A 23536-nucleotide genomic window follows, 5' to 3' on the forward strand; every position below is an offset into this window, starting at 1 on the left:
TGAGTTTTCACCGGACTTGATGTGAACTAAATATATATGGACATCACCAAGATTTCCATGAGATTATAAAAAATGCAGAGTCATCATCGAAAACCTTTAATATCCAATTAACTGGCGGATAGTTGAACAAAAAATCGGACCATACCGTTCCATATATATATATATATATATATATATATATATATATATATATATATATTAATGTGTAGCAGAAGCAGTTTCACAACCTCATGTATGTCAGTTCTTGTAATAAACAAGGAAGACTAATGTGCTGCAAGATGATTTCTAGATTCAGACAACTGCAAACTGAATTCATCTCTTATTGTTCTAGCAAAATACAAGGGAATTGCCACACGAAAGCAAGGCTGCTCGAAGTTTTTCTTCAACTTGTTGTTGCGCCAGGCAACTTTCTTAGAGGTCCTCCGGGCCATTAATTTCCTGGGCACAGAAAAACTTGATAACTCCATAGCGAGCCAATACAAAGAATGTTTTAATTGTGATAAATCATGCAAGTGTAGTATCTTACCTTGTTCTGAAGAACGACTCCATCTGGTATTTCCAATTTCACACCAGATTTCACCGCGATACTCACTTTTCCCTGCAGAGGTGATGGAACAGAATGGAAAACGTCAGTCATGAAGGTTTTTACAGAGAAAGACAAAGGTAACAAAACTATAATTACATGCAACACGTTAACATGACGGAATTTATATAAGTCGCAAGCTGTTGAGAATCAATACAAGGCCAGACATAGAGCTTAGTGGTCACTGAAAGATCTCTCTATACAGTAAAAACAATCATCTATGGCCATTATCATACAGAAAGAAGTATCAACACCCAGCTAAGGAAAAACACTTCCAAAATGATGTTAAGCGCAAAGTTCATTAATGGTTTTTGTAGAATGAGCACAGGATAAAAAGGGTCATTACTCATTAGCAAGGAGATTGGGAGTATAGTGAGTAAACAGAACTTGAACCAGAGAGGGAGCATGTTAGAATACTATATACTATAATATTCAAATATTATGTAATAATTGCTAGAGTTTCTTGAGGTCCAATCCAATGGAATGTTATTGTCATTTATATTAGGAAGTAGAGTTGTATATAAGCACGACAAAATGGAAATACAAACAATTAATATGAAAAGCTTCTCTCAATATTTGCATCTATCTTTAATTTATCACATAAAATTATCCACAACGAAGGGAAAAAAATCGATAGCATAAATTAAGATCTTAGTGTTATTAAACCAAAGAGACAATGAAAAAGATGATGACTTTGTTTCAAATCCTAAGACCTCAGTTTTGATTTATGTTAACGTAAAGACAAATTTTGATTAGGTAAATTAGGAACGGAATGGTTAGGTTAGGTAAGTCAAAAAGATCATCAAAAGAAACGACTCCGATTTGAGCAATTTGAAAACACTCACCCGCTGCATAGTTTTAAAACTCGGCAAAGCTTATTCAAAACTAGAATTTAACTGAGTTAAAAAAATAAAATTAATTTTTTATAAGATATAGTTAAAAACCGGGTTACAACCAATTAATTATTTATTTTATTTTTTAACAAAAATAATATTATTTTATTTTATAAAAAAATAATTAATTAAGAGTTGAACTCCAATAATTTAATTATTAATCCGGTCAAAACTCGATAATCTGATGAAAATAATAACTTGAGCTTTGAGCTGGGTTTACCAACAGACCCGTTTTATAAACTATGCCACCACCTACTTGAGAAACAACTCGCGTTACCCATAAAAAATTCGAGAACAACTCCTCTCCAGAATCCGAGCCCGTTATACCGTTTCTAGCCTCTAAATCGGGTCACAAAATCAGAATGGGTGTGGCAGCAAAAATCGCACCGTCGATGTTATCATCGGATTTCGCCAATTTGGCATCGGAAGCTCAGCGAATGCTCGATTGCGGCGCCGATTGGCTTCACATGGACATCATGGTACGACTCTACATTAAAACAAAAAACGAAATCTATGGATTTTTCTTAGTATTGATTTAATTATTTTTGACAAAGAAACTGATTGGTTTCTTTTTTATAATTATTGTGTTTGCAGGATGGGTATAACCTCAATTATTGTCTCCTTCAAAAACCGTTTATCCTTAATTACTGCAAACTTATGTTCCTCTTTGTATTATCTCTGTTACTTAAGGTTGTTGGGTCTTTTTTTCTTTTAAGCTTTGGTTTAAATATTTGGGAGCTTAAAGTTTGCAGCTTTCATTCCATAATGAGTGAAAAAATTGATTTTTGTTAAATAATGTGTTAATTGATTGAGGCCATTGTTATTGCAAGGGGAAAAAGACTGGTTCTTTTGTTTGCGATTTCATTAGAAAGAAAGCTAGTTCACTGCAAAATGGAACATGGGTTATTAAAAAAGTATTATGGTTATAGAAAGTAATATAGAAACAGGTGAGATCATAATGGAACAAAGGAGTGATAAGTGATAACACATGTTTAGGGCAGAAGACTTTTTTTTTTGGTGCGTGTGCAGGCTTTCACTTAATGAATTTTGCGTGTTATACGTGATTTTAGAGCTTAGTTGGATGGTTTTGTTGTTTGAAAATGTGGTTGTTATCTTGTTCTTGTATGGAATTCGCTTAAAACACTAGAAAAGCTTTGTTATGTTTGTTGATGTTTCTGCATTGGCTTTTTTCATACTGTTATTGTTGAATTGGTATATGTTCTTTTGTTGTTTTATCATAGGCACTTTGTCCCTAACCTAACAATTGGTGCTCCAGTCATTGAGAGTTTGAGAAAACACACAAAGTAAGATCTTTTATAGCCTTTGCTTAAGCTTGTTATTTCAATTTTGGCACACCGGCATTTTGCAGAGTGTGACGAGCAATGTTATTGTTTCATTTAGGGCATATTTGGATTGTCACCTTATGGTCACGAATCCTCTTGATTATGTGGAGCCTTTGGGCAAAGCTGGCGCTTCAGGATTCACGTTTCATGTTGAGGTATCCAGAGGTTGGTTATCATGCTGTTCACATTGTTCTTATTTCTCATGTAGCCTACCTGTTTTCACTTATACCGGGTTTTTTTTTGGCAGATAATTGGGGAGATCTTGTCCAGAGAATCAAATCAAAGGGCATGAGGCCTGGTGTATCATTAAAACCCGGTACGCCGATTGAAGAAGTTTATCCTTTGGTATGAAATTTTTACTCTGATATGTTGCAACAAAATAATGAATAGCTTTTAGCCTTTTACTTTGTTTTCAGTTTTTTTTGTTTTGCAAGTTAGCTAGACTTATGTTGAGCAACACGAATATGGGAATTGTTGTGATGTATAAGGTATATGTCGTTCATAACTTACAGGTTGAAGGTGAAAATCCTGTGGAAATGGTCCTTGTTATGACTGTAGAACCTGGATTTGGTGGACAGAAGTTCATGCCAGAAACGATGGATAAGGTATCATGAAATACCTTTGTTGCTCATTGCAATATCATGTAGCTGCCCTGCCTTCTTGTTTGCAGTAACTTTGTTCATTTCCTATTATTAGGTACGGACTCTAAGGAAGAAGTATCCATCACTTGATATAGAGGTGAGTGGATCGCTATTTGTTGTCTATAATTCAGCATTAGCACGACAAGTCCATCTCATGAGAAATATCAGATGCCTTTTACTTATCTCCATGAACACTGATTAAAACACATGAAACTTTGGCTTGCAGGTAGATGGTGGTTTAGGGCCTTCAACAATTGACATGGCAGCTTCAGCTGGAGCAAACTGCATTGTGGCAGGAAGTTCAGTGTTTGGAGCTCCTGATTCAGCCCAAGTAATATCTCTCCTGAGAAAGAGTGTTGAGGAAGTTCAGAAAAACAACTGATACTGGTAGATACAAGACTTTTCAGCATTGCATGTTTAAGGAATATATGTCGTTGTTCTGTTTGGCATTTTGGAATTCATAAAATGGCATCTTTATCTCCTCTTTTCAAGTCTACCCATCTCGTTAACACTGTAAGAAGTGTACACAACTATGTACGATAATGAGATCCATGGAGGGTCTGAATTAAGTTAATAAATGCATGTGCCTTTCACAACATAATTTCCAATAAATTTTTTCAATAAATCCTTATTTACAGCTTCCAATTTGTGGCTCTTATATTTAAAATGGTGCCAGAATCCTTGAGTCTGATATTCGGGTACCAAAATGTCTTGCATTTTTTTTGTTTAACCGGACTATTCTATTAGATTGGATTGCTACCTTATACGCTATCTTCAAGTTTTGTCAACTGCCTTAGCAGGGAGTTGTACTGTTATATATATATATATATATATATATATATAGTAATGGAGGTGCACTGCTGATGTTGGATTATGATAATTTTTTTGAAACAATCTTAATTTAAGGAATAAGAAGAAAATGTATATCATCATACAGATTAGATGAATCATATTTATCAAGGTATCAATTGAGGCTTTCACATATTTCCAGTTGCTCTTTTACCAGTTTACAGCATCTACACATCTATTTGGTCGGAAGGATGAAGATAGAGACAAGGAAAGGGAGGAGAATGGTAAGAGGATGAAAGTAAAATGTCTAATCTGGTACTCCTTCCCTTCTGATTTGTTCAGTGACCGTGAGGAGTTAAAAAGAAAAGGAGCTTGAGAGGGCAAACCCTTTCTTCTAGCTTACCCGTCCATCTCTCCTTTTCTACCCTAACACATAAACTTGCAATTAATGACAATAAGTCTTCAATTTCTCTACTGCAAAACGCATCTAAGTTTTAAGACAAATAAACCATGAAACATTGTTGTTTTTCTCTCTGGCATGTGCTACGTTTGAGATCCTTTACAGAAGTGGCAAAATAAAGGACAGAAAAATTGCTTTCCGAGCTGATTTTCTAGATTAGATTTCCTTCCTACCCTGTATCTGTTGTCTCTCCTTTTCTTCTCCCAGATTAGATTTCCCTTGAATTAATAATTTCCACCGATTCAAAGCTAATTGTCTAGATTCCACTCACACGTGCTGTAGCATTTCTGACTTGATCTTGTTAGTATTGCACGTGGGAGACCTTGGTACATGCTCATCGAGAAGCAACCCTTCACGTCCCTCGGCCAAAGCATGTTCCAAATATAAAACTGTATGCATAGTTTTCTTCTTTTTATTAACAACAAAATCAGTGACCAGCACGTGTTATCACGTGCTTGTTCGAACCCTCTGCTTTCGGTCCATTCAAGCTCGGACACTTTTTAAACCATAACGAGCAAAAGGGACATTAGCAGGGAGTTTGTTATCTCGGGAGGTTACACAGCCATCTCCTTATCTTTTTCTTCATACACAGAGTCGTTTTTTTTTAACAAGCCGGATTAATTTGGGTATCCGGTGGTTTCTTGTCGGATGAAGAAGTCCTCCACTCAACCTGATCCAATCAAGTTGGAGATAAATATAGGTGATAAATCTAAACATTCCTAGTCGGAGATGGAAGGATCAATCTAGCTCCGATCAAATCCACTGTGATTACTATTTTTATCACCAATAAATGTAATGAAGGTAACTAAAACTAAAACTAAGATTTGGAAAGCAGAAGAATTTTTGGTACTTGGGCTAAAAGTGAAACACGTCATTATAGCTCCGATCAAATCCACTGTAATCCTAAAGTCTCTTGACATTGACATGCCACCCTCTAATTTCATAGTGGCGGCCCCCTTGTTTAGATCATTCATTCACGTAGAAAATATTGCCATCTCCTTTTTGTGTCACACTACTTTAGAGAGCACACATGGCTAGACTCTACTATATAGCCTTATATTGCATTATAAGCTGGATTTAGGTGCATATATAACCACATGTTCTTTTAAGTTATCATTGGAGTATCTACTCCTCCTGGTCGAGAAATAATTAGCTATTTTACTTGTATTTTATTATAAATTATAGTTATTTTTAATAAAAAAACTGAACATAAAAGTTTTTTATATATTTTTTTTATGTAAAAAAATCTTAAGTGTAAATTGATAAATTCATGCACAGATTTAATTAAATAAATCAAGAATCATCTATGTTAATAAATAAAAACAAATTCATTAACAATAACTAAAGATGTAATTGGAGAAATCAAGAGTCCGACATAGATCGAGATATTTGATCTCATAACATAGACTATTTATCTGGTTGTGTCTAGTGACTCTATTTAGGCAACTTTAAGGTGAAAAAACATTTTAGTGAAACTCCCCTCATCAAATGAAATCTATCAACATCAAAATTAACCATTTTAATGGCCAAAATCGATGTTAATGTCAATTTTATATCTCTATTGCCGAAATTCAATGCTCTCTCTATTTTTTTTCTCAAACTAGAGGTTAAAAAAAATAATGAAAATGGACTTTTGCATCAAAATTAAATTGCCCAAAAAATTAATGGATCTAATGGATATAATTTCAAAAGTTTGAGGATCAAATTGAATTTTTCATAAGAACTTTGAATCCACCACCTCATTGTCTTTTCTAAATTGATCCTCCTCTTTTCAAATTTGTCCTTGTTCAATTACCTTTAAATTTGATTTTAAAAAAATGTAATCGTCTAAAAATAATATACATAGTATTTTTTCCCCAACCATTTAGAGTTTGATGATGATGATATCCTATTATAATTCACCATAGCCTGTACTTTTCATGACATTGCTGCTTGTCAAACTGGGATATCTATGGCCATGTTGACCTATCAACCCCTAGTTTCTCCCTTGTGCCTTCGCTTTACCATACATGGACATCTCTTCAATACACATTCATATTATTCTTCGTCAAAATACACATCATTTCTATATCCATTCTCCCTTGACAAAATTAGCAAGCTCAAGTAGTTTGCATCTTGATCAATCCCAAGAGAATATTTATACAGATTTTGTATACGTAGATCTAAAGATATGCCCCATAGATTTATATCTCCATGCATGCTTTATGTGCCTAATTCGAGGTTCATGAACAGGAACCCTCCTTGAATTTGTTAATCTTGGGTTGTGCTTCCAAGTATGCGACTAATTTGCCAAAGATAATTTCACATGGTCTGTCTTGGGAATTCTTTACATCATGAAAGCATTGAAGTAGTCATTAGCATCATGATTTACATGAAGGAAAAAGTAGCCTTATCCATGCTTAAAATTCATCTAGCTAGATGTGATTTGACGAGGAAGCTCGTCACACGCAGGATCAAATTGATGTAGTCTTGTAGAAGAGAAATGTCTGCCATATTTGTGCATGATTTTAATAATGTAAATATGTATTATGTAGTATATGCTTTAATGTGAGAATGTTTTTGTCATGCATCTACATGTCACTGCCTGTGTATTTTCTGAGACAGGTCCTCAAAAACACCACCTTAATTATACTTAACATGTATGGATATAACGTAAGGTAATTAAGAACAGGAGTTCTCTTGTCTAATTAGGCACATGCATGGATGGACTGATGTGCATATTTTTGGAAAATTAAAGCAGGTTTGAAGCCCAAGAAGTGGTTGAAAGAGTGGTGACTATAATCAACAGCAGTTGAAAACTTTGGGATAGATAGCCACCCCTTAGCTTAGGGAATCAAGTCCAAGGGTAGATGGTTACCAAACAGCTGGAATCAGACAAAAAATAAACAAGTTCTTTGCTGCACCCAAGAGTTCTGTCTCTGAAAATCTTGAAATAAATAGCTGCCTCTACACCATTTTTGTATAGATCCAAAATATTCACCCTTCGGTGTGAGAAAAGCCCTTTTTTATATTTTAACAAGTGTTCTATGTAGAAGTTAGTGGTTATGGGCATGGTTCCACTTATCAGTAAGCTCTACTTTGGAGCTTTCGCCTTTATATTAATCTGTTTACTTGTCTCTGCACTTGGACAGAACTTGTTGAGCTGCCAGACAACATCTCCAGATGCTTCTGGCTACCATTGTAACAGTAACGGATTGCAGGATCAGTGCAAGACATTTGCTATTCTTCACACTAGCTCATACTTCTCATCTCTTTCCAACTTAAGCTTTTATTTGGGCTTAGATCGGTTTGTGATCGCGGCAACAAACGGCTTTTCTGCCAACACTGAGTTTCTGCCGAAAGATCAGCCTTTGCTGATACCGATTGACTGCAAATGCAATGGTGGCTTCTTTCAGGCTCTTGTGACGAAAACTACCATCAAAGGGGAGAGTTTTTACAGCATTTCTAAGTCACTGGAGGGACTAACAACCTGCAAAGCCATTCGAGAGAAGAACCCAGGTATCTCACCGGAGAATCTAAATGGTAAAGTTCAGTTACAGGTACCCTTGAGATGTGCTTGTCCATCCTCTACTGAAGTCATTCTAGCAACTAGACTATTGCTTTCTTATCCGGTAAGTGCTGGCGACACAATCTCGAACCTTGCTATTAAGTTCAATACTACTCCAGAAGCTATTACATCCGCAAATAACAGATCATTGACAACCTTTAAACCCACAAGCCTTGTACCTCTTACATCTCTTTTGATACCACTAGGTGGCAAGCCTACCCTCGGTCCCCTTGCAAAACCTAATGAACCCAATTTGCATATTCCTGCAAGTAGCCTTCCAGTGATCAATCCACATAAGAAAAGGTCCAAGATGTGGAGGATTGGTGTTTATATTGCTGTTACTGGAGCTGTAGTTGGAGTAAGCATTGCTATTGCAGCAGCTTTCTTGGTGATCCAATTGAAGAAGAAGAAGCAAGTTTTAAGCAAGGAGGCAGATACGGAGCTTCAGCAGCTTAGTTTAAGTGTAAGAACTACAAGTGACAAGAAAGTCTCATTCGATGACTCACAAAATCATTTTGATAGTCAGATCACTGACACCACACCCGGTAAGGTGTTTGTGGAGACTTACACTGTAGAGGAGCTCAAAAGAGCAACCGAGGACTTCAATTCAAGCAATCAAATCGAAGGTTCTGTGTATCATGGTCGTCTCAATGGGAAGAACTTGGCAATAAAGCGCGTGCAACCAGAAACTATTTCAAAAGTTGAGCTTGGGCTTTTTCAAGATGCAACTCACCATCATCCAAACATAATCAGAGTGGTGGGAACATGTTTGAGTGAAGGTCCTGATTCATTTTTGGTTTTTGAGTACGCTAAAAATGGATCTTTGAAGGATTGGCTTCATGGGGGACTGGCCATGAAGAACCAATTCATTGCCTCCTGCTACTGTTTCCTAACGTGGAATCAGAGGCTGAAGATATGTCTTGATGTAGCAGTGGCCCTACAATATATGCACCATATCATGCACCCTAGCTATGTTCATAGAAACATCAAGAGCCGGAACATCTTCCTCGATGAAGAATTCAATGCGAAGATAGGAAATTTCGGCATGGCAGGGTGTGTTGAAGATGATACCAAGGAGCCAGACTTTAATTCAACCAACCCTGCCTCCTGGAGCCTTGGATACTTGGCTCCTGAGGCTCATCAAGGTGTAGTTTCCTCTAGCACAGATATATTTTCTTTTGGGGTGGTTCTGATGGAGGTTCTATCTGGACAAACACCGATAACAAGGCCTAACGACAACGGAGAAGGGAGCATTTGGCTGTCGAAGAAAATCAAGTCCATTTTGCTATCAGAAAATGCGGATGAGCTGAGAGAATGGATTGACAGTGCAATGGGGGAGAATTACTCATTTGATGAGGCTGCCACTTTGGCCAATATTGCACGAGCTTGCACAGAAGAAGACCCTTCTTTGAGACCAACTTCTGGTGAAATCGTTGAAAAGCTGTTGAGATTGGTGGAAGAATCCACAGAAGGAGAGCAGATACTAATCTGTGAAAGCTCTTGCAAACCTCTAGTCAAGTCAACTGCAACAAGTGTTTAAATAGCTGATTAAAGGATCCTAATCAAGGCATAAGAAACACTAGTTCAACTGCTGTTTCAATGTATCATAGCCTCTTGATGCGGGCAGTGGGATCCTGTATATAAGTAAGATTAATTTCTGTGAAGAAAAAATATATCATCAAATTGAGCAGAGAAGGCAGGTCTCTTCTACTTTGTATTCTCCATGTTTCTTCAATAATACTTGAAATCTAATGTTAAACATTTTCTAGTTTTTTTTACTTCTCTTAATGGTAAGCATTTCCTGATGTTGCTTTTCTCCATGGAAGCATGTGCTTCTTTGACCGAATCTGTGAAAGATTAGCTATTAAGAACCGAGCCAAAGTCAATTAAAAATCTTGCAACAAAAGGCTAAGAGATAATTTAGTGAAAAGGCTGTCATAACCCCACAACAAGCATCATGAGACACTGAGAAAAGATCACTATGGATGTTGGATGAGCATAAAATATAAGTCAGAATCCTGAGGGATTTATGAAGTTAAGAAATATTGCCCATGAAAGAATCTCCATCATCAACCTTTGCGATTGAAAGCTTATAGATGCTTTATGTTGTCAGTCACTAGGAAATTCGAGGGTGGTTCAGCTTCCAATGGAGAAAGAACTGGGTCGTGGACATGGGATGGGCCCAAATATGGGACAGTTTTTACAAGGGAGGTCCAAGGCCCAATATCTCCTGGACGCCTCTACTCCTTCATTACGTTATTCAAGGCCATATTTAGGATAGAGGGAATAATATCGTAGATTAGTCTCTCTTTTAATTTTAATTTAATTTAATATGGATTTTTCTTCTCATTATTTCCTGTGGAGCAAGGATTATGGTATTTGTGACCTCTATAAAAATGATTCTCAAATATACCATTACATGCAATTATATAAAATAATTATTTCTTTTGATAATATATATATATATATATATATATATATATATATCCATTGATACAAATTGTGTGAACTTATATAAGGTTTCTTTAAACCGTTAAATTCTTTTATTTGCAAAATCTCCTTATCTGTTTTTTTGTTTTTGAGGAAGACATTCCATCTATTTAGGGCGAAATATCTCAGAGACGTGTTTTCTTGCTTATTTATGAATGATATTTAGTTTTTTAGTTCATGTGAGAAATCATATGTTTCTTTATAATATTTAAATTATGAGTCTTTTAAAAGTTTGTCATTTTAAGAGTTTTTTTTTATCTTCAAATGAAAAAAGGGTTTTTTTTTCCACCACATAAGTTCTTAGATACTATTTAATTTGAAAAACATATTTTCAACTAAAATAGGTGTGTTTTTTTTTTATTTAAAAATTAGAAGATCTTATATTTTAAGCATGGTAATATTTTCTCTTTATATTTTAAATAATTACTCTTTACATACAGTTAGTTCTAGATTTTGATAAGAAAAAAAAAAACAAAAATGTTCATATATATATATATATATATATATATATAATTAACTAACGAATTAACACAACACAATCTGTGCATCTTAAATTTTCATCTCTCTATGACAATTAACCTAGACGAACAAATCGACTAGCTTATAAAATGAACAATCTTCTTTTTTTTTTGAAGATTTTAACCTAAATTAAAACAATATTTTAGAAGATTCCACGCAAAATTTCAACTTAATCTAACAATCAGATTGAAAGTTACGTGCTACAATATAAAACTAGTTGGTTTGTGATTTTTCATCAAAAATCCAAATTTTTTTATTTTATTTTTGTACAAATCATATCAATTATTTTACTAAATTCTTGAGACTATCTTCTTGTCTCAAATATATTTATTTTATATTTTTATTATTTATTTTCTTTACCGACTTATTATTATTTTCCGGTCATGTTACCGGGTTTTTTTTAACCAGAATTAATTACAATAATAATACTAAATGACACCTCTTTATCAACCAAAGATCTCTCGAACATGCTTAGAAAGGGTTGCCCAATGTCACACTCTTGCGAGGGGTACTACGTCTCTAACTCTTTTATATTGTTTTTATCAGCTATACCTCGGAAAAACTAGAGACAATCCACCCTTCCAGCTTTATCACAGAGTATTGAGTCATTGACCCTCCCACCCAGGTCGATTTTTATAACTATAATCACAATTGCTCCTTTTCCTAAAATGCAGCAGAAACGCGGAGCTCCAATTTGGAAAAATTGCATGGCGGGCCATGCAATCTTGATGCATGCCTAGGTCAAAAATGTGGAAAAAATTGCACGGATAGGACCAATTTGAAGAGCTGAACAGTCATATAGGTTTGGTCAACGCTGACTCTATGTTGGCCGTGTGAAGCCTATATAACTTGTTGACGAGGAGAGGAGAGGAGAGGAGACAACAAGGAAACATCCACAAATTCAATGTATCAAAGAACTAGCAAGCAAGAGAAAAAAAGATTGCAAAAAAAGCAATGTCTAAAATTAATTAAATGAAACAAATCTTTCTATATATCATGAGTACGTACGAAGTAATTAAATATATATGCCATATATAGGGGAGGCATTTATATCATAAATATCCAACGAATCGATCATCCTACACCTATCTAAAACTAAATTAATGAAAAACATCATGTACAAAGAATGAATATATGTGTGTGTGTCTGAATTTATGTATCTGGCTAGCAATGATCATAACATCATAGCCTTAAATTCATCAAAACTGAGGACTCCATCACCATTGAGATCAAACCAAGAGATCATAATTCTGCATTCATCAATGGTCTTAGACTCGCCCAATCTGCTAAGCATCCTCTTCAAACTCTTGGGTGTAATACAGCCACTTTCTTCCATTTCATACATTTTGAAAGCCTCCTTCAAATCCTTCACTTTCTCTTCCTCTTCACCCCCCTCCACAAGCTTAACGAAATCCTCGAGCCCCAGCGAGCCATCTCCGTCCAAATCCGAAAACTCCACCGCTGCCTCTGCATCTGTAACGGAAAGCTCTCCACCCATTTTCCTAACACATTGCTGCAACTCCGAAGGTGATATCTTCCCATCTCCATTCTCATCAAAGTGGTTAAACACTCGCTCAAATTGTTCCCACTTATTCATCATCAATCTAATGGATGATCAAAACTAGTAAATAGTAGGATAGTAGTTATATATATAGGTTACGTACTAAAATGAAAATGAAGTAAATACACAAACGAACATATATATATAGATACTAGAAAATTTTGGAAAGAAGATAAAGACGCGTGTCGTGAGTTGACCAGCCAACTTGTGTGAGAAGGGGTTGAAATGAAGCCCAGTGGGTAGTTTCGTAAATTAGAAAAGTAAAGAAGACCGATGATCTTATACGACATGCTTGGGTCACGCTATATGGCATCAGATGAAGCTCTTTTCTTTCGTGTTCAACGAAAGACCAAAAGGAATCAACGAAGAAATGACCCTTCGGGCATGGCAAAACAGACTTTGAAATCTTACAATATAACGTCTTTGATATGCTGGCGTGATTTTTTTTTCAAGTGTTTTTTTTTTTTGTTAGAAAATATATTAAAAAAATATTTTTTATTTCAAAATTTTTATTATTAATATATGATTTAAAAATATTTTTTTTTTTTTTTTTTTTTTTTACAGATAGCGTTCAAAAGGCAATGCAAAACACGTTACTAATTTATATTCGACAGCTGTGGAATGTTCGAAATATATAGAAAGTAAAAGATAAAGACGAAGGAGTTCTCTTTCCGTCTTTTCCACGAACGACTTTTCAAAACACAGTAACCATCACCTAATTAGTTAACAACGCCTCTCAGATTCAGACTCGCCGGCATGACACAGCCCAGTCCGCACGATGTGTGTGTGTCTGCGCGATGCCGTGAGTTATTTTTATATAAAAAATATAAAAAAAAATTAAGATTTAAAAGTGTTAGATCTTTTTGCAAAACTATACCCAAAAGTCTTAAGTTTGGCTGCAACGTCTGACCTAAGAGTAATATTTATAATATTAATAATAACATTAAACTTGCATGACCCAAGTTCAAGTGAGTTTGACTGCAATACCAGATCCAATAGCCTTGGATGTAGATCTGGCTGCAAGGTCGTGTCATAAAAGTGTGACAATTAAATAGATTAATTAAATAGAAAAAAACAAAGAAAAAAACTAATGAAGAAAAATAAAAAAAATTCTGAATTAATTGGGTTAACCCTTCAAAGCAAGTTAACTCGTCAAACCTTGGATTCGTGTCGTGAAAGTTTAATAACTAAATAGAAGAAAAAAAATTGACGGGTTACCCAGAATTAATTGGGCTAACCCGTCAAACCAGGTTAACCCGTCAAACCCGAAATCCGTGTCATGAAAGTTTGATAACTGAATAGAAAAAAATTCAACATTAACAACTAAATTAAACGAAAAAAATTACTTAAAAAGAAAAAAAACCAAGACAAACAAAAGGCATCAGCCTTTTCACTAATCTACAGTCAAAGTCATAAAAAACAAAAAAAAAAGCAAAAAGAAAAGAAAAATTCTTCAATTAGCCAAACCTAAGATAACTAAATAGAAAAAAGGCATCAACCAATAACTAAATAGAAAAAAAATCATATTAATGAACTAAATTAAATAAAAAAAATATAAATTCAAAAGAAAAAATAACTGAAAAAAAACTTATAAGAAGAAAAAAACTAATGAAGAAAAAGAAAAAAAAATCTAAATTAACTGGGTTAACTCGTCAAACCTAAGATCCGTCTCATGAAAGTTTGATAACTAAATAGAAAAACATTTAATATCAACAAACTAAATAAAAAAAATTAATTAAAAAGAAAAAAAAAAGCATCAGCCTTTTCACCGTGGACTGCACTGTGCAGTCCATAGTGAAAGGCATAAAAAGAAAAAAAAGCAAAAAAAAAAACCTAAAGGCATCAGCCTTTTCACTGTGCACTGCATACAATATTAAAAGATGAAATCGGAAGAAAAAAACTAATGAGAAAAAAGAAAAAAAAACTGAATCAGCTAAGTTAACTCGCCAAATCAGGTTAACCCGTCAAACCTGGGATTCGTGTCATGAAAGTGTGATAACTAAATAGAAAAAAAGATTTAATATTAATGAACTAAATTAAAAAAAAAAGATTAATTAAAAAGGAAAAAGCAAAGAGAAAAAAACATGAAGAAAACAACTATTGAAGAAAAAGAAAAAAAATCTGAATCAACTAGGTTAAACCATCAAACCTGGGATCCGTGTCATGAAAGCCTAATAATTAAACAGAAAAAATTTAATATTAAGATACTATAGACAAAAAAAAATAAACTAAAGGCATAAGCTTTTTCACTGTGGACTGCACCGTGCAGTTCACAGTAAAAGGCTTAGAAAGGAAAAAGAAAAAGGAAAAAAAAACAAAGTCATACACCATGGGTTAATTTTTTTTCTTGCATAAAAAATATCAAAAAAAGCTAAGATCTAAGAGTGTTAGGTCTTTCTGCAAAGATATACCCAAAAGTCTTGGGTTTAGCTGTAACGCTTGACCCAAGAATAATATTTATAATATTTATAATAATATTAAACTTACATGACTTAAGTTTAAATGAGCCTGGCTGCAACACCGGACCCAAGAGCATTGGATGTGGGTCTGGCTATAAGGTCGTGTCATAAAAGTGTGATAATTAGATAGATTAATTAAAAAGAAAAAAACAAAGAAAAAAAACCAATAGGAAGAACAAAACTAATGATGAAAAAGAAAAAAATCTGAATTAACTGGGTTAACCCTTCAAACTAGGTTAACCCGTCAAACCTGAGATTCGCGTCATGAAAGTTTGATAACTAAATAGAAAAAAAAATTAACGGGTTTACCCAGAATTAACTGGGTTAACCTATCAAACCAAGTTAACCCGTCAAGCCTAGGATACGTGTCATGAAAGTCTGATAATTAAATAGAAAGAAATTTAACATTAACAAACTAAACTAAACGAAAAAAACTAATTAAAAAGAAAAAAAATCCGAGTTAATTTGTCAAACCAGGTTAACCCATCAAACCCGGGATCAGTATCATGAAAGTCCGATAACTAAATAAAAAAAATTTAACATTAACAAACTAAATCAAACAAAAAAAAATCATTGAAAAAAAAAAAAAAAGAAGACAATTCAATAATATAATATAATAATAATTATAATAATATAATATATTAATAAGGAGAAAGTGAAAAGGATGGGGGAAAGCAACAGTGCTTTCCCCACGCGTTTTAAAGTATTATTTAATATATTCTATGAAAAAATATAGATACTAAAAATCCTAAAGGTAATCTAGATTTTTTTTTAAAAAAATATTTTTTCTTACGTGTCTCTGTGCAACAGGCTGCAATTCTTTTTGACATGTTATATATTTCGTATAAATTTTTGTTTAATTAAGTATGAATTTTACACTTTACAAGAAAAGGTAAGAATTTATTCTAGAAGGGTGTGGCTTTCTGAGTGAACATAAACAATAAAGAATCATTGTGATGATCTGAAAGCGATTAATTGTATATATATGGTTTATGTACTTTTGACATTTTTTAATGTGGTCTTTTTTAATTTTTAGTTTTGTTTAGTCGATCCTTTACTCAAGAGATTTTCTTAATGTAATCCTTTATCCAATTTTTGTAAAATTTTTACTTTAATTATTTAAAATATAAAAAACAAAATCCAACAAGTGTCTCTCACGTATCAATCCATTTATAACAAATTTTTTATTGATAAATTAGTTGCATTGAGGTGTTGTTAAATTATAGCTTAGATAGCTATTAAGAACTTTAATTAAACTTATAACTAATAAAAGGAAATCAACTACTACTAGTACATTTACTAGTTAGGAGTTTCATGGGTAATAATAAATTATTAGTAAAAGCAATATATACTAATTTGTATATGAAATTGAGATTTATAAAATTAGTATTCCAAATAAATAGAAGGACGAGTGATTAACACTCTTAATGAAATTTCAATATAAAAATAAAATTTCACCTATATAAACATATGAAATGGTGCCACTTCAATAAAAGTTTGGAAAATTTTGTAAATGTTCATGAATTCAGAGAGTAGCACACGACCATAGTAATACTAAAATAATGTTGAATTTTTTTTTTAGATTAATTGGATCATGTGTGTAGTATTTTCAATTCTATTGAATAAAATCCTAATTTAAGCTTTTTTGCCATCATGATTTCTTTAGAGTTTTAAAATGCTTACACTAAGAAGAGGTTTAAATCTAAAGATACTTTTTTTATGCGTGAAACATGGTGCCGCCTAATATTACAAGCTAAATGGAGGATTGTTGTTAAAATATAGCTTGTATGTTATATAGTTAAAGAGAACTTTGTTCCACATTGAAAATGTAAGAGGTTTTGTTGTACGGACACCAAATTAATAGATTTGAAAGTTGGAGGGAAGATTTGGAGGGAAAACCAAAATTAATATATATATATATATATATATATATATATATATATAATCTTTGTTGTTATTTTTAAAATTAATTAATCTAATAATTATGCATGACATCTCCTGCCAAGTTGTTGAAATAATTTCAATCAAGAGTTGCCTTTTAAACTCTACAGACATATTGGTCTAAATAGGTGTGTTATAGGTGTGCCTTTAAACTCTACAAATACACTTGTCTGAAGAGGTGTGCCTCTAAACTTTACAGACACATTGGTCTAAAATGATATTATTTTCTTTATAAATATTAGTTTGATGTTGACAAAAACTAATTAGAAATAATATTATTCTCTCCCTAATTTTCTCTATACAAACTCTTTGTTTACGTTTATCAAAAACAAAATAAAACTTCTTAATAAACTTATAGAAGTTATTGTTTATAAGTTTAAGGTCTTGTTGTATCCTGAAAGCATATTGCTTTAACTCTACAGTAAATATAGTGGAGACATTTAATATCTTAAAGATCGTGATCTTCACGCCTTAAAGCTTATATGATAATGCTCTGAAAATAAGCATATGAATGTTTAGTGAATAGGAAAAAATGTAAACCCTTTACGTGAGTGGTTCAAAGGATCTATATAGCCTTTGAACTTTATCATGTTACTTAAATAGAGGGGTTGAAACATCATTTCCTCCTGGTAAATTTCATGAGGGATAGATATCCCTTACACAATATTAAAAACACTCTTGTTCTTAGAATTAAAGGCTCGTAATCTCATTTATTGCAATTCCTTATTAAAAGTCATTGACTTTACTTTATCATCTAAAGGTATATAAATCCCAAAAAAAAGGATTGTTTTGCAGATGTTATAGTTTTTTATCACCAACCATCAATTTCATGAATTCTGGAGAATAGAATATTGATATGAATGTGTGATCATCATCTATTCAAACACTAAAAAAACCCTCATTCCTAAGCATATTGGATTTTGGATCATCATCAATTGATATTGTCTATAAGAATTGATAAAAAAAAGAAACCATCAAGTGTTCTTCCTGGACTAGTTTTTGACATATTTAATCACTATTTATGGCAGACAATCAAGATATCCTTGGGATAAGACGTGTCATGGACCCTCATACGCTTACAGGCACATTTGCTTCGTCTAAGTTTTTACAACTCATCAATTAAGTTTAAGCCCTTACCCTATCCGTGTTGGCATCTTAATAGAAACATCAGGCCTTGTCACCCCAGTAAGTCTTAGCACATAAGGTAGCTCCCTCAGTACCAACCTCTCAACCACAAGCAGTCCTCTCTGTTAGGAGACAATTTTATTATCCAAAGGAGGTTGGGCAAAATAACTTGGAAAGCTTTCCACCTTGATGATCTCCCAATCTCTCTAGATATCGTTCTCATAGATATGAAGCTCTCTCAATAAACGATCACTTTAAACATGTTCTTTTTAGCCACCATAGGATTGAAGTTAGCTATCAATGTTATTGTTCCACGCCAGAATCATTCAGCTCCCCAAAGCCTATTTGATAAAAATCAGGAAGAAGTATTGCTAGTAGATACATCTAAGATGAAGTCAACAGTCCTCATAAGATAAAAGGGTCATATTTATCCAGACGAGTCTTGCACACCCTCATCCCTAAAGAGTACATCTCCACCAAGATGACTTTGGATAACTATGATGGTCTTGTAAATCCACGAGAACATGTCCAAAACATGTGTAGAAACCTTGAGTTGGTCATTTAATACGGTGATGCCATATGCAAGTTTCTTCATACAATCTTCAAAGGGCCAGCACGAGCCTGGTATAACAACTTTAAGTCAGGCTTTATCACGAGTTTTAATGATCTTTGTGTTGAACTTATGTCATGATTTAACATTAGTATACCTGTCAAGAGGAGCTCCACAAAACTCTTTGGCATTACTCAATCAGGAGAGGAATTTACCAGGGTATATTTGAAGAGATTCAACAAAGAAATGTTCAAGGTGAAGGAATTGATGTAGCTAGTAGCTTTAGAGGCTTTGATAAGTGGAGTGAGGAAATGTTCTTTATGGAAAGATTTGTATGCTCTGCTAGAAAGAAACTTGTTGAAGTTAAAGGAAGTCATAGAGAATCACATATGGGTGGAAGAAGCTAGTATAATGAGGCATGAACCTCTATGTTTTTACCAAATGGTTGAATATGATAAACCTTTCAAACAAAATCGCTCTCCCAGTAAAGATAATAATTCCAAAAAAGGTCAGAAAAGGCCTGTAAAGGATCATATATAATACCTCGAGATGAGACATATGACTCCCTTGAATGCCATCCTTACTGAAGTCTTTACAACCATAAAGAGAAAAGACTTTGTTTAATACCTATCTCCTATAGTGTCACCTTCACACATACACACCTCTAAGAAGTTTTGCTTGTTCCACAAGGTTAAAGGTCATAATACAGAAGATTGCTTCATAATAAATAAAGAATTTGAGAGACTGATAGTCAAAGGGTTATATAAAGCAATTTGTCAACGGGCATGTATGTATGAAACATGATAGAGAAAAGCTCAGCCAACTTGTTCAAGCCCTACCTGAAATCAATGTAATTTTAAGAGACACTTTGGTTGGGTGAGATACTTCTAATGGCAAGAGAAAGTATGGAAAACAAGTCCTCATAAGGGCTGGAGAAGTTTTTTTCATGTGATTTTTTGTTCTTAAAGTGATTATAGGGTGTTTAGGATTGAAAATAGGTTTTTTAAGGTTTCTATAATATTTTTAAGTGACAACAAGTTAAAAAAAATAGGTTTTTAAGATCCAAAAGCTCAGACCTTAATTTTTCTGTGACCGAAAATAACTAGAAAATTGTTTAGCAGATAACAAGTAGTCTATAACTCAATCAAAAAATCAATTATTATTATTATTATTATTATTATTATTATTATTATTATATGATAAGAAATATAAAAATTAATTTACTATTAACTCAATATTGAAGGACCAAAAAATCTCAACCTGAATTTGATTAATATTTATTCAACTTGCTAAAACTATTACCCAAGTTATAGACTCCACTTGGTCAATTTATTATTATTATTATTATATGATAATAAATACAAAAAAAAATGATTTATTATTAACTCAATAGTGAAGGATAAAATTCAATAAAAACTACACATTAAATGATGAAATTAAGAGAAAAAAAAACCATAAGATATATAAAAAAGGGCTAATAATTCTCAACCTGACTTTTTGATTAGTATTTAGTCAACCCATCAGACTCACTACCCAAGTTATGAACTCCACTAATTTTATTTAACTTTTTAAATTTATTATGATAAAATAAAAAAATTAATTTACCATAAATTAAATATTAAAGGATAAAATTGAATAAAACCCCTATAATAAATAATGGAATTGAAGAAAAACAAAGATAAAAAAATTACTAGGAAAAGAAAAGCACTGTTGTGCTGGATTTTTGTCGTCTGTGTTTGATTTAAAAATATAGTGATCATTGGGATTCAAACCCGCAGCCTCTCCCAATACAAAGTCGCGCATTAACCAAGCAAGCCAAATATTGATGCTGATAATGAAAGATCAAATTACTATCTTAACCTAATTTATTGTTTATATGAAAAGTTAAAATGACCCCACCCATTTTAGTTGTATTGATACTTAAAGTTAATATATCTTTTTTAAGTTATTATGTTAAAAATAAATAATATGTTTTTATTTTTCAATTAAAAAAAGCATGATATCCAAAAGACATACATAATATTACTTTTTTCTCTTACATTATAAATATGCAACCTCTGTTTTTTTTAGCTTCAAATTAATTTTTTTGGTATTTTTAGATCGTTGCGATGTATTGATGTCAAAAATAATTTTTTAAAAAAATATTAACTAACCATTTTGAGAAATGGTATAGCCATTTCGAGAAACAATTTAATTATTTTTATGTTTTGGTATTTTCTTGGTTTTCTTTAGTTGTTCTGGGTTAGGTTGTGTGAATATTGCAAGGTGTCCTAAACAAGTCGAGTGCTATTTGAAAAACCCCTATTATAAAATCTTGATTGATGAAGTCAATAACCATTATATTTATAAGTTCTTCATTCTTGATCTTCATGAATCATTTTCTTGCTTGTTTGATGATTTTTTGAATGTTGTTATCTAAAACATCGCAAGGGTGTGTGCAGCATATAATACACATATTCATACTTATATGGCATGAATTGTGTTTTACTTAACAATTAAAATAAGATTAATGCATGTGGCACACAAGCTTGTGTCATATAGTATATTAGCATAGACTTATTAAATCATTTAATCATTATAGCATAACATTTAAAAGCATCATGATATATATCATGATTTATCAATATGGCATACTTATAAGCATGAACATGTGTATGCATTCATCAAGACTATATCTAATCAATATTATAATAGATATATGAAATATTACTTAGTTAATAACATCAATATTCAATGTTTATGTTATTATCAAAACATAATGAAAAACTTCATTAAATCATCATTGTAGTCATAAGGCTAACAAAGATATTGCTAAGACTTATAAACTAAAAGGAAGATAAAATGATGCGAACAAGCCTAACAATCCTTATGTCAAACTAATTGTGGGTAAGTGCACTAAATATGGGGATCTAAAGCATCATTCTAATGATTGTATGAGATAAAAATTGATCAACATGATTGAGAACCAGTACGAGAAAGAATATTTTAAAGGTGAATACGAGTTATATAAACCTGATGGAGATGATGAGCATTTATATAAATCCTAAAGACTGATTCAGGAGTGATGTTTGTGGTGTAGGTGATGCAACCATATTATTTGATAGTTTCACCCACATTTAACTAGTGTTTTGTCTATGTTTCATATATAAAATGCCTTGACATTCTTTGTTTTATGTTTTGAAGGCACTTTTGGGTGAAAAATGCAAAAAGGAGTAAATTGGAGGTAATTGACAGATTTGACCTTCAGTCGATGGTTTGTGCAGAGCGTGAGTTCTATAGGTCGAAATGAAGTGATTCCAGTGGCATTAAAAAGATAACATCCATAACTTTCTGGAAATCTAAGGCAAGAAAATAAAATAAGAAAGAACATGGAAATCACAGACTTCAAAGTCAAATCTCGCAATCTGCCAGTGTTGATCTTTGTCTATTCCGACTTGCATATATGGAGCTATAGAAGTCCAATTGATGTAAACTCAATTTTTTTGGCTTCCTGACTCATAGGTCTATCAACGATCGAAATTTCAGCCAAAACCGATGTCATATGAGGGAGATATGATTTTTCAAATATGACAACTGAATTCTGCCAACAAACAGGTTTCGTGAAGAAACGAATCCAAATTTCGTTCTGAAGCATCTAAATCGATATCCAAGTTTTTATTTCAGAAATTTAGCTCCTCTAAGTCAAAGCTTGAAGATTTCATGCAAGGTTATTTCTCCTTTTTTAGAAAAATAGTTATTGAAGTATTTAAATGTAAACTGTCTACTTAAAGGAGGACTATTTTGTAAAATAGAAACTAGGGTTTCCTAGGATATAAAAAGAATGAGAGAAGAGAAGAGGGGCAGCCAGCTAAGAGGAGAAAAACGCCCCCCTCCTCTAAGAAACCCGAAATCATGCATTTCTTCTTCTTTTTGATTAGTTATTCAACAAATATGCAAGGCTAAACTCGTTTTCTTGGTTGCAAGGACACAGAAACCTTCGGATTTCAAGAACTGTGAGATTTATTTTACATTTTCTTTTCAGTTTATATGATGAATATGTTTGTTCTCCTACGCTTATTTTTCCTATGATTGTTTATTTTAATTACTAGAGCGGACTCTAAGTTATTATTGTAGACAATCTATTGCTAAGTTTGATATCAAAACCGGAGTTGTGGTATATGAACTTGTGAAGCAACTGAGTTTAATAATTGTGGCGGGTCTACGTTATTAATCTTAGGGAGAACATTCAATCAAATCAAACATAGACTGTGGACAGTTATGTTTTCTTGATCAATCAACTTATCTAGTTCTTAAGGCTGCCATTGAATTAACTTACTAGTGCGGACACTATGGTTGTTTGATGGTTAGGGTTTGTTATACGGTGGATTCGTTAACTAACCAATGTTAAGAAGAGATAAATATTCAAAATATAAATTGATGTTTCGTTTCCATGATCAGTTTTGATTTCTGTAGGTGGATGTGTGCTTGCGATCAAGGTTTGTTCTCTTGATAATTTTCTGATTTTATTAAATTTCATTTGATAGTTTTTTGTTTTCTTTTGCTTTAGCCTAGATAACATCCCCCCCCCAAATTGCTTATCATCTAGCATAAAAATCTGACTTCAACCTTCCTCGTGGGATCGACCCCTTGCTTGCT

The 23536-nt window shown here is 33.0% G+C and overlaps 3 protein-coding genes and 1 long non-coding RNA gene across 5 annotated transcripts; 2 read left to right on the forward strand and 2 right to left on the reverse strand.

Annotated features, from left to right (window-relative positions):
• Nucleotides 1-218: 218 nt before the first annotated feature.
• Nucleotides 219-895, reverse strand: LOC112327310 (uncharacterized). The gene is made up of 2 exons (XR_002981497.2): nucleotides 527-895; nucleotides 219-438 (listed from the first exon to the last, which is right to left on the reverse strand). It is a non-coding gene; the product is annotated as an uncharacterized LOC112327310 (long non-coding RNA).
• Nucleotides 896-1676: 781 nt separating this feature from the next.
• LOC112327520 (ribulose-phosphate 3-epimerase, cytoplasmic isoform) lies at nucleotides 1677-4105 on the forward strand. Of its 2 annotated transcripts, none has more exons than XM_052449998.1 (8): nucleotides 1677-1955; nucleotides 2071-2166; nucleotides 2718-2780; nucleotides 2878-2984; nucleotides 3067-3164; nucleotides 3332-3424; nucleotides 3516-3557; nucleotides 3687-4105. In XM_052449998.1, exons 2-8 carry the CDS (start codon nucleotides 2072-2074, stop codon nucleotides 3840-3842), a joined length of 654 nt encoding a protein of 217 aa, XP_052305958.1. In that variant the 5' UTR covers nucleotides 1677-1955; nucleotide 2071; the 3' UTR covers nucleotides 3843-4105. The 2 variants fall into 2 exon arrangements, with proteins under 2 accessions (XP_052305958.1, XP_024456908.1); XM_024601140.2 differs by having other exon boundaries at nucleotides 1679-1955; nucleotides 2071-2075.
• Nucleotides 4106-7224: 3119 nt separating this feature from the next.
• LOC112325857 (protein LYK2) lies at nucleotides 7225-10034 on the forward strand. Its single transcript, XM_024592978.2, has one exon. The coding sequence runs from the start codon at nucleotides 7754-7756 to the stop codon at nucleotides 9794-9796; it is 2043 nt and encodes a 680-aa protein (XP_024448746.1). The 5' UTR covers nucleotides 7225-7753; the 3' UTR covers nucleotides 9797-10034.
• A 2171-nt stretch (nucleotides 10035-12205) lies between these two features.
• Nucleotides 12206-12952, reverse strand: LOC112323374 (calcium-binding protein CML38). The gene has a single exon (XM_024581359.2). It carries the CDS (start codon nucleotides 12863-12865, stop codon nucleotides 12440-12442), a length of 426 nt encoding a protein of 141 aa, XP_024437127.1. The 5' UTR covers nucleotides 12866-12952; the 3' UTR covers nucleotides 12206-12439.
• Between the last annotated feature and the right edge of the window lie 10584 nt (nucleotides 12953-23536).

Source organism: Populus trichocarpa, chromosome 1 (genome assembly GCF_000002775.5).
Source record: "Populus trichocarpa isolate Nisqually-1 chromosome 1, P.trichocarpa_v4.1, whole genome shotgun sequence".
Classification (NCBI taxonomy): Eukaryota; Viridiplantae; Streptophyta; class Magnoliopsida; order Malpighiales; family Salicaceae; genus Populus; species Populus trichocarpa.